The following is an 11,528-nucleotide window of genomic DNA, read 5'->3' on the forward strand; positions in this document are numbered from 1 at the left end:
AGCGTGGAACGGGACGGGTCCGCTGAGCTGCAGGAGCCCGGCGGGAAGGGGCGGGAGCGGGCGGCCCGGCAGCCGTGCGGAGCATCCTCCGGGGGTTTGGGAGCCTCGGCTGTGGTCCCGTGGCCAACAGGCAGTGCTGGGCGAGGGACACCCCCGGGGCCGCTTTCCACAGCACCCCAGAGCGTGAAACGGGAGGTTCTCCGCTCCGTTCCTCAGCCGTTTGCTTCATGTCCTCCTCTCTTTAAAGGGGCTGTGTGTTACAAGTCCTCCGCGATAGGAGGTGCCTTAATGCTGGTTTTGACGATCGTTTCTTCCAACATTTGTGTCTTCTAAGGAAATTTTAGCTGTTGGTTGCAGGGAGGATGATTTCACATGCTTTGAATTCCTCCCACTGCTAAAGCTACCAAAACTTTTAACATAGTACAGTCACAGCTCTAACCAGTTTTGGGAAAAGGGTTGAGACGGGCCAGAAGACATCACTGCGTTAGGAAGATCCTTGCTCTTCCTCCTAAGAGCACCTCAGTTTATGTAAGTGAGATAAAGGAGAAATATGCTGAAGAGTGGCTCTTTTTGAGGAGTAAATACTCTGTCTAACAACATCGCAGAGGTTTCTGTGAATCCTGGACCTTCACTTCCTCTTTCATAAAGTCTTGTAGAATAATTCTGCACCTTCCTAAAAAAGTGTGCGTGTCATACATAATAAGTTTAGGGGGGGAAAAAAAAGCTTACAAATCATACCTTGCATTCATAGTAGTCATCATTTCCTTGGTGAGAAATGCTTGCCTCATAGGTAAGGTTATTAATTTTATTTATTTACTTTTGAGAGAGAGATACACTACATAAAGAACAGGTTTAAATAGTGTTATGGCAGATGTGCAGCAGCTGAGAAGGAAAACAGAAGCAGAAGTTACTCTTAGCTCTGTGTAAAGAGTAAGCAATGAGTAAATAGGGATGTTGAGAGGCTCAGAAGTCTTCCGGCAACTTGAGAATGTGGAAAAGGAAAGATGAGATGGAGAAGAAAATTTATGATTACAGCAGAAAACACTTCTGGTCTGAACATAAGATGTGTAAGCAGGAGTTAGGGCTGCACAGGACTCTTGAATGTGGAGCCAGAATTGTTGAGCTGCCTGTGCTTGTGCAGGAGGAAAAAATTGCTCATGGCTCATTTGTTTAACATATGAAAAACTATGAAAATATATGAGGAATTTCTGAAGTCAGTAGGGAAATACGCTGCTGACTCCAGTGGTGGTTGAGACGGGTTCTTTTGCAGCTCACCTCTATAAGGAAGACGTACACCACGTATAGCTAGTTAAACTGGTTCCAACACAATTATTTTGATACATGCCTTTTTAAAATTTTCAGGTGCATCTGATTACCCGCTGGAAATAGTTCCAAGTATCAACAATGACCTCAATGTTAACATTGTTTTTTTCTGGAATAGTTGCCTGTTGTGCTCGCTCTACTGGCGACGCAGTACCCAGGCTGCTCCTCGTGTCCTTTGATGGCTTCAGGGCTGATTACTTGGAAACCTATAAACTTCCTCATCTTCAGGAATTCATTGAGGACGGTGTCCTTGTACGACAAGTTACGAATGCTTTTATCACCAAGACTTTCCCCAACCACTATACCATCGTGACAGGTTTATATGAAGAAAGCCATGGCCTCGTGGCTAACGACATGTACGATGCAGACACCAAGAAAAAGTTTTCACAGTTCAACGATTCTGATCCCTTCTGGTGGAACGAGGCAGTTCCAATTTGGGTAACAAACCAACAGCAGGGACGTGGAGCAAGTGCTGCTGCAATGTGGCCGGGTTCTGATGTAAGAATTAACAATACGACCCCTCAATTCTATATGAAGTATAACTTCTCTGTAACGTTTGAGGAGAGAGTGGAGAAAATTGTTGGGTGGCTGAACAGTTCTAATCCAGTGGTCAGTTTTGCTACGTTATACTGGGAAGAGCCAGATGCAAGTGGGCACAAGTATGGACCAGATGACACTGAGAAGATGGGCAAAGTATTGGAAGAAGTGGATAATCATATTGGTTTCCTCACTAGGAGGTTGAAGGCGTTAGGTTTGTGGGACACTATTAATATCATAATAACAAGTGACCATGGGATGGCCTCCTGTTCTGCAGAGAAGCTGATTGTCCTGGATGACTGCATTGGTCGGGGTAACTATACCCTGATAGACAAGAGTCCAGTTGCTGCAGTGCTGCCAAGGCAGAGTATGTCTTATTTTTGTGTTTTGCTTTAATTCTCAGTGAATGACTTGAAAACAAATCTTGTTTATCTTAGGAGTACATGCTGCCATGGACTGTTCACGCTGTTTGCAAAACCAGTGTACTTTGTATCGCAGAACTGTGACATTATTTAATGAACAATCTAAAGACTGTTTATTTAGAATTTACTTTTTTGGTTTTTTTGGATAATCAATGGGCTATGGGTAGTAAAGATACCCTGGTACAGCTTGTTGAGAAAGCAGACAGGCATTTCATATGCCTACTTTTGTTGCTCACTTAGGCTGTAGGGATGTAATTCACAGTGAGCATGAAATAAACCCTCATGTTTATGCAGAATAAAAATTAGCATCCTCTAAACTTGGAAGTAGAAGTCTAAACCTAACCTTGATCGCTTTGCAACTTCTGTTTCTGTGAATGAAACATCAGTTTTCATACTGTGAATTCAGTTTTTTGTATCTTGGAGTAGCTGTTAACAGGCATGATTAGATTATGGCACTGCTGGTCTCAGTTTCTACAACTGTGGCCAAACAGAAGCAATTCTAAAGAACAAAGTGATTTATACAGTAACAAAATTTAATACTTACTGCTTTGGATAAAATATTGACTACTTTGGGGTGTGATTGCTTTCTCTTGATTTCTCTGCATGAATTCTGCCCTCCTCCCCAGCAAGCCCAGAGGGCAAGTTGGACTGAAAACCCCAGCTGTGAGCTGCCTGATTCAAAATGAGAGCAAATTGTGCAATCCACCTTGATACATGTAGCATTTCACTAGGGATATGAAAAAATCCTTTTCTATGGGCCTTTGAAAAAAGAATTGTTTTGAAAAAAATGGATCTTAGGTTTAATGACAGATAATGGCAGTAAACAGGACAGAATTTCCATCTGTTTCACATGCAGGTTTTTTTTTCTTGGCAGATAAAGGAGACGTATATAACTTACTGAAAAACTGCAGCAATCACATGAAAGTGTATCTCAAAGAAGAAATTCCAGACAGATTTCATTATCGTCACAATAAGAGAATTCAGCCCATAATTCTGGTTGCAGATGAGGGCTGGACAATTGTGCAAAACGAGTCTCTCTCCAAATGTAAGTGTGTGTGTTCTTCCTTTGTGCTCTTGGTGGCTTCTGTTGGTTTTATCCCAGCCGTCTGTAGGATGCTCCAATAGTAGGTGGAGTCCTGCCACTGTGCACACTTAGGAACATCTCTGCATTTTCTGGAACATTCTCACCCTGAGCCTGGAGTGTTTTAACAGATGAGGAAGAGATGGGAGATATTCTGTTGCCTAAAATGCTTTGCCATGTTCAGCTTAATAGCCAGAGGCACACTTTTAAGAGTTATTTGGGCAAGTTAGTCTGCCTAAGCTTCCACAGGAGTGTGGTTTAATTATTCTTCTATATAAAATATGTATATAGGGGAGCATAAATTTGAAGAATGCATGACACAACATTTCATGTTACAGTATATATACTATAAAATAAAAAATAAAAGGGGGAAAATAGTAAAAATAATAGGAAAACAACAACAGTGGTCAAAAAAGCCAGAGTTCTTCCTGTTAATTGCATCAAGCAATATGTTTTAAAGACAAAAAAGAAACCAGATGTGAATTCACACATACTAGATCGTATGAATGTCAAATTACATATATATATATATGTGTGTGAGTGTGTGTGTATTTCCAGGTGTTTCAGATGCAGGGTATTTTTTTGAGGGCAGACAAGAGATGTGTGTAAGTTACTGTAAAAATGCAACAGTCACATGAAAGTATATCTCAGAGAAGAAAGTCCAGATGGATTTCATTATTGTCATGATATGAGAGTTCAACCCATAATTCTGGGCTGCAAACAGAGGCTGTTTGTGTGTGTGTATTCAGAAAGTGATTAGACAAATTCTTGGAAGAAAAATCCATTAAAAGAAATTAAATATAAAGTTACCAACTTCCAGAAAGCTCTTGAGCAGGCAGCAGCTGGAGGCTGGCTGTGGTGTCAGGCCTGACCAGGCTCCCCATTGTGACTGCTGTCAGAGACAGGATGCTGGGTGCTGCAAACTCCCAGTCTCAACCAGTTTGGCTGGCTTTGCTATTTCCCCTTCACACAGTTAAGTTCAAATTTTCTCATTGGTACAAAAGGACTGCTTTTCATGTAAGATACATTTATATTTTAATATCCTCACAGATTTGCTACAATCCTCTTCAAAGTGACCATGCTTAGCACAGAGATCTTTCTTGTTTATGGTTAGATCGAATTTCACGTACCTCAGAATAGTTCATGGGTGTATATTTATAAGTAACAACATTGTATCAGTGGAAGTGAATCAGTTCTCAAAACAATTTTGTTCCTCAAGGCTTTCCAGAAGCAGGCAGGGAGGTTTTAGCCTAAAAAGCTCTGAGTGTTTACTGCCCTTATCTTCACGGACAAGGTGGCAGCGCAGCGATTGGCAGGGGCAGCAGCACCTCCACTGCTGGGCACACCCCTGCCCCCCTGCTTCAGGGGGAAGGTGGGAAACCTCATCGGAGGGGGCAGCTCTGAGCAGCTCCGTTCAACTCAGAGCAGCTCTCCTCAACACCTGCAAACAGGAGAAGGGGAACAAAATGTAACCAAGAAACACAGGACTGCATTAAACTCACCAAGCAAGAGGTGGTGCAGCAGTGTCTGGGGTGACAAAGATAACAGTGGAAAAGGAAGGAATATTGGAATAGCACTGGAGGGGTGAGCATGGCCTCCTCGGTAGGAATCTTGACATTGCACATCAGAAGTGTCAGTGAAGCAGCCGAGGAGCCAGTTCTCGTGGAGACCCAAACTGCTGATAAAACCTGAACTCAAAACGTAAATGCAGTCACTGGGATACTGTGCTGCTTCTGCTGTCAGAAACTTTTGGCATCTTGGGACAGATTTTTCAGTGTGTTGTTAGGAAATTTGACTATGGCTGCTTTTTAGCTGTTTATGTTCCACCAAAAATCAGAGTAAGTACTTCTTTAAAACCTACCAAATGTCACAAGTAATGGTGACCTTGTAGCCACCAATGTTTTGTTGTACGCCTGTCACAGGCACCGTGATCCACTGACTGTATTTTGGGTTTGACTGTTTGGGTGTGGCTTCACTGGAAGTGCCTGATCTGATAAGCACGGTTTGATTTCAGCACTTCCTGTGCCCCAGCTGAACGTTGCCGTGGGGAAGGCACTCGGCTTTGGAGATGTAATTAAAGCGTCCGCTTTGCAAGGGGAAATGTCCTTCCAAAATCTGAGAAGCACAAATTTGCATTCCAGCTACTGACTCATTGTGGAGTGGCAACAGCCTTTTCAGCTTTTGCATGAGACGTGGGAAGGGCAGAACTGGAAACGTTGATGACCAAAAGGAAAAGGGATAATGGAGAGGGGGGAACTACGGCTGAAAACCAGTATGGGAAAAGGCTCCTGGGGAGTGGGGAAGAGGGAGGGGACTTTGGGGTCCTTCAGTGTTTGATCCAGCGTTAGTTTTGGGTTAAAATACACACCTTTTGGGGGCGGGGCAGAGCTGGGAGGGGGGGATATTTGATATGCAAACAGAAACTGTGAGGTCAGCTCTGGAATTTGCCTTTCCCCAGTAGGTGACCATGGCTATGACAACGCTCTCCCCAGCATGCATCCGTTCCTGGCCGCCCGCGGGCCGGCGTTCCAGCGGGGCCACAGGCAGAGCACCATGGACAACGTCGATGTGTACCCCATGATGTGCCACATCCTGGGGCTGACCCCACAGCCCCACAACGGCACTTTCACCAACATCAGGTGCTTGCTCGCTGACCAGTGGTGCAAAAACCTTCCAGAAGTGATCGGGATAGTTATTGGGGCTTTTATGGTGCTGACTACTTTCACCTGCATCATAATCATCTCCAAGAATAAAGTCGCTCCCTCACGGCCCTTTTCCCGACTGCAGTTACAGTATGATGATGACAACCTCCTGATTGGATAGCACGTAGAGAGCCTCGCCTCATCTGCTCAAGAGTGATTCAGGAGAAGGGTCTGAACTTGCCCTGGGTGGCATTCTTTGGAGCACTTTACTGGTATCCATCTAAAATACTGCACAGCCAGATCTTGCTGACTTGTTCGTGTGTGCGACCTGACGAGTAGTCCTGCAAAAGTATTTTCAGAACAAAGTGGTGAACAGGTGACTTTGTGCTGGAAGAGAGGCTTAAAAAAAAAAATAAGGATGCTGAGTTTTTCATTCAAGCCTTTGAACGCTTTCAGAATAAAATCCCAGAGTATGACCCAGTCAGGATAGACTACAAGTGAATTTTAACATTTGTAAATTATAATTACGCTTATTTTGGTATTAGAGTTAAATTAATGTTGACTTCTTTTAGCATTCTTGTACCTGTATTGCAAAGATCTATTTTATGAGAGTTAAAAGTTAATTATATTTGGACAGGATGTTCTGATTTGTTCTTAAATTTGGGTATAGAGGGTGCAGAGAAGATCCAAGACTTCTGTTTCCACTCTGAGTAATATGAGGAGAAACTGGTGAGCAGGAAGATGGAAGTCAGTGAGGAAAGAACTGGTGCATATCACTGCTGTTTTGAGCAATAAAGTACGTGGTTCAGCACTTACAGCTCCGGGCAGAGGCTCTGGCACTTCTGGCTGTGTCTCTGTGGATGAGTTAGCTGCACAACACTCCTGCACTTGGAGTATTTGGGATGGTACCACTTGCTTATCTCAAGGATGCTGATCTAAATAGAATCCTTGGATTGTTCAGTTTTGGGGACTGTAGCAGCAAAATTACTGCTTCTAAACCCTGTGAAGTTTTTGAGGTGTAAACTGCTGCAGGTGTTTCTGTAGCAAAGGTGGTTCTGCCCCGTGTGCCAGCTGCTAATCGTCTTCTGAAGGCTGCCATGTGCAGAAAAAGCAACAGCTGGGAGTTGGATATGCAGTCACCAAGCAAGGATTCCAAACCTACTGTAAACCCTGGGCATCTAAAGGGAAAAGTTACTTTCTTTTTTTGAGACAAGATCTGTTTTCTGTAGTGTCTTAAGTGGCATGGATGCAAAGTTCTGGTGAAGACCAAGTGCTAATGGTTCTCTTAGTTGAAATTCTTGATTCCTTCTGAACTGTCAGGTCCTAGTGACTTCCCACCAAAAAAAAAAAAAAATTGATTTATAAAGTCTTAGTGGTACCTTATCTTTCAGTGAGGTTAAATTCTTACTGCTAATGCAAAAAGAGTACAGTCACCCAGTTCTTTTCCTAAAAACTTGACAGTTTTAAGCACTGGAAACCTGAAGCAAGGGCTGAGGTACCTGCTGGCATGCAATGTGGTTTCTGGTTCCCAAGCCCAAATTCCATGCAGTTTGGTATTGGCCACAGGATACCTTCTCGTGAGCCAACTGAGAGAAGTATGGACTTGGAGGGAGGGGTTACAAAAGTAACTGCCCACTGAGAAAAATACATTTGAGTTTTAAAAATGTTGTGTGGAAGTTTTACTAGTTTGTATTTTCCTCTGTGGGGATTCTGTTGTACTGATTAAAAACACAATACAAGTACTAACCTTTTCTGTTTTTTCTCCCCCCTTTCTTACTAGTGATTACTTAGTGATTAATGCTGTACTCTGGATTAATGTGAACTTGCAAGAGGCTTTGCAGAGTGCTGTTACTGACAGTGTACTGGATTTTATACTGTTGATAGAATAGAGTGATAACTTCCTCATCCTGCTGGAAGATTTAAAGGACTTACATACAGTGAGTAACTAAGAAGTGAATGTTCTGCAGGGTAGAACCCAGGCTTAGAGCTGCTGTAGAAGGGAGGGTGATTGAATTCCTACACTGGAGAGTTATGTTCTTGTAATTTCACTGGTGAAAGCTGCAATCCTTGGAGGATGGCAGACTTGCTTTGCATCATATCTGTGGAGAGGTCTGGATGCAGCTGTATCTTTCTGGCAGACTTGGTAAGACCAAACTGTACTGTCACAGAATGCTTTGGGTTGGAAGGGACCTTTAAAGGTCATGTAGTCCCACCACCCTGCAGTGAGCAGGGACACCCCCAACTAGAGCAGGTTGCTCAGAGCCCCATCAAGCCTGACCTTGAACACCTCCCCTGTTTCATCCCCCTCATGTCTAATCTTCCTAATGTCTCTTGCCATTGTCAGGTACTGGAAGGCCACCATAAGGTCTCCCTAGAGCCTTCTCTTCTCCAGGCTGAACCTCTGTCCTCTACCTGTGAGGGTTTTCTTCTAGATGCTAAAACTGATGAGCACAGTATATGCTCCAGTTAATTCTTGCCTTCCTCCTGCTTCCCCCAGGCAGCTGTCACACAGGGAGTGACTGATGTGCTTTCAGTTCCTGTGCACCACCGTGGTAGGCCAGGTGTCAGCTACCAGAAATGTAAGTGCTGACTGAAGCACAGCAGCAGCACTGATCTGAAACAGGAATATTGTTACAGATGGGGCAGTCTAGGTGTGAATGCATTTCTCCTCCTGACTCTAGGAAGCCCCTTCTGATAAGAACCACTACAAGCAGAATGAAACCAGAAATGAGTGGTAGCACCTAGCAGAAATGCTCCTCCCTTTAGCTTTGGGACTGAACAGTGCTGTTGGGGAAAGGGCTTAAAGAGAAAGTTTAAGTATTAACCAAGAAATAGGATAAACTATATTCCACTTGCATTGCTAATTGTTTTCACTTCCAAAGATGTGGTACAGTCTGTACAAGTGCCCTCCCCGCCAGCAGCAAAGTAACTCTTGTGTATGAAATCCTGGATGCACATCACGTACACATCAAGAGAATCTAGGAAAACACCTTTCTCCTTAGAGACAAACTTGATATATTGAAAGATGATAATTTCTTAAAGTGTTTGTGCCTTAAACGTGATGAACTATTGGCACTGCCTGAGAGCAGTCTGTACCAGCTGCTGCTTGTGAAAGTCAGCGGCCAATTTCCTTGGAGTGGCTGGTTCAAAACAGGAACATGAGAAGCTGGAGCTTCCCCCTTCCCCCTCAAAGCTGTGATAAGGGAGATGTCCTACAATAGTTTGTGGCCACATTTAATGCCTTGCTAAATATATGCAACCCTGCAAAGTTCATACGGGGCATCCCCGTTTAGGGGAAGGTCTTAACGCTTGAACTAGCACTGGAGGGGAGAAGGGAGCAGGGGAAGTCTGTCCCACTCCTTCCCAGCAGCAGAGACTGATGTTCTGTTCTGGTGACTGTCCCTTTAAAGGAACTTTCAACACTGGGTAGAGCAGCCTTAAAATCCACCCCCTGGGTTTATATGCTTTTGGTCCATTAGCATCAAGGAAACAGTTCCAGAATTGAGCTGATTTCAACTACACTTAGTTCAGGGGGAAATTTAACTTGCTATAAATTAGAAAGAATGAACAAAAAATAAGCCAACAGCATTGTGTACATCCAAGGATCAGACCACAGGGACAGATGTTTCCTTTGATATACATGAGACCACCTTTTGTTACAGAAAATCAGCAACAGAGACTTGTTAATATGAGTCAGCTTCGGATTTCCTTCTGGCAAGGCCACCCTACTACCTGTAGTAGCAGACCCCACTGCTGAGCTGCCCAGCCTCACGTGCCTGCCACAGCTCTTGCAGTCTGTCCAATAAATGCTCACGCCACCTCTTGAAGCAGGAGGTATGGTCCAGAGAGCACCCACACTGCTGCTCAAGCAGGGAAGATCTGGGAGCAAGCCTGCTCTGGCTGCATTGTACCAACCAGGAGGACACAACAACGGCACGTTTGTTCTCCACACACACAGCACAAGACTTTGTTCCACATGTCTGAAAAGTCAGCACTGCACAACCCTTCATCTGAGAATGGGCATTTTTGAGCCTTTTGGGGTTTTTTTGGGACCACATTTATTGTAAACAGCATTACTGCTGCTCTTCACAGGACAGTCTGGAAGATGTTTTTGATAAGCTGTATTACCATTGCTAGTTACACAGAGCTGTTACATCCATATACAGTAGCAAGGTGGAAAATGAAGTCTTACCAAAAAACTTTAACCTTGAGTTCTTCAGTTCCATCACACTTCCAGTTCTTTTCAAAGGCATACACTACACAGAGTATAAGAAATATCTGGGGCCCAACAAAGTTAAGGCCATTGTCTCCCAGCTATCCCCCACAATTCCAGTTTTTTTCCAGAAATGTTTTTAAATGAAGCAAGCACTCAACACTTGACAGCATTACAGCAAATGTATTGCAACTTCAACATGTCCAGACAGGAAGAAACAAACAAAAAAAAAATGTTTAATATTAATCTCAAAGTATGCTTCACAGGTCAATAATGAAAGACAAAAATCATGCAAGCATTTCAGTTTTCAAGCTTCATTTACAAGTAGTACACACTGTACTCAAATCCACTTGCCAATGAACTACTTTGTACATCATAAAAAGCATCAAACCAAATCCACATCCTCCCCAACCAAAAAGGTAGTAGTAAAAAAATCTCACATCAGAGAAAAAGTTGATATTTTTCTCTAGTGGCATCATATGTGCTTTCAATTTCATTAAGCATAGAATCACAGAATGGTCTGGGTTGGAAGGATACTTAAAGATTATCTAGTTCCAACCCCTCTGCCATGGGCAGGGACACCCCCCATCCAACCTGGCCTTGAACACATCCCGTAATGGAGCATCCACAGCTTCCCTGGGGAACTTGTTCCAGTGCCTCTGACCCTCATAGTGATGAATTTCTTTACACCTCATCTAAATCTACCCTCTTTCAATTTAAAATCGATACCCCTCGCCCTATCACCACAGTCCTGGACAAAGAGTTCAGTCCCTCCCTATCTTCCCTGTCTCCCCAGGGCCTCCTCCAGGCCAAAGCCCCCCAGCTCTCTCAGCCTGTCCTCACAGGATTGGTGCTCCAGCCCTCTGGCCACGGGGGCCCCAGAGCTGCACGCAGTACTGCAGGTGAGGTCTCACCAGAGCAGAGGGGCAGAATCGTGTTCCTGGACCTGCTGGACACACTTCTTTTGGCACAGCCCAAGATGGGACTGGCTTCTAGGCTGTGAGCTCACATTGCTGGGTCATGCCCAGCTTTTCATCCACCAGTACCCTCAAGCCCTTCTCTGCAGGGCTTCTCTCAATGCACTCATCACCCAGCCCACATTTGTCCTTGGGATTGCCCTGACCCCTGTACAGGACCTTGCACTTGGCCTTGTTGAACTCCAGGAGGTCCACACGGGCCCACCTCCCAAGCCTGCTAAGGTCCCTCTGGGTGGTGTCCCTCCTTCAGAAGAGGCACCCTCCCTGCGTGCTCCCTGCCGTGGACTGCCACACCACGCTCCGCTCACAGCCCTCCCCAGGCTGCTCCCCCCG

General features: G+C 44.4%; 1 protein-coding gene across 1 annotated transcript; it reads left to right on the plus strand.

The window, feature by feature from the left end:
• The first annotated feature begins 1,404 nt into the window (after positions 1-1,404).
• Positions 1,405-6,186, plus strand: ENPP4 (ectonucleotide pyrophosphatase/phosphodiesterase 4 (putative)). Its single transcript, XM_008940371.1, has 3 exons — positions 1,405-2,227; positions 3,157-3,327; positions 5,822-6,186. Exons 1-3 carry the CDS (start codon positions 1,405-1,407, stop codon positions 6,184-6,186), a joined length of 1,359 nt encoding a protein of 452 aa, XP_008938619.1.
• The last annotated feature ends 5,342 nt before the right edge of the window (positions 6,187-11,528 follow it).

This window comes from Merops nubicus, unplaced genomic scaffold (genome assembly GCF_000691845.1).
Source record: "Merops nubicus isolate BGI_N331 unplaced genomic scaffold, ASM69184v1 scaffold5205, whole genome shotgun sequence".
Classification (NCBI taxonomy): Eukaryota; Metazoa; Chordata; class Aves; order Coraciiformes; family Meropidae; genus Merops; species Merops nubicus.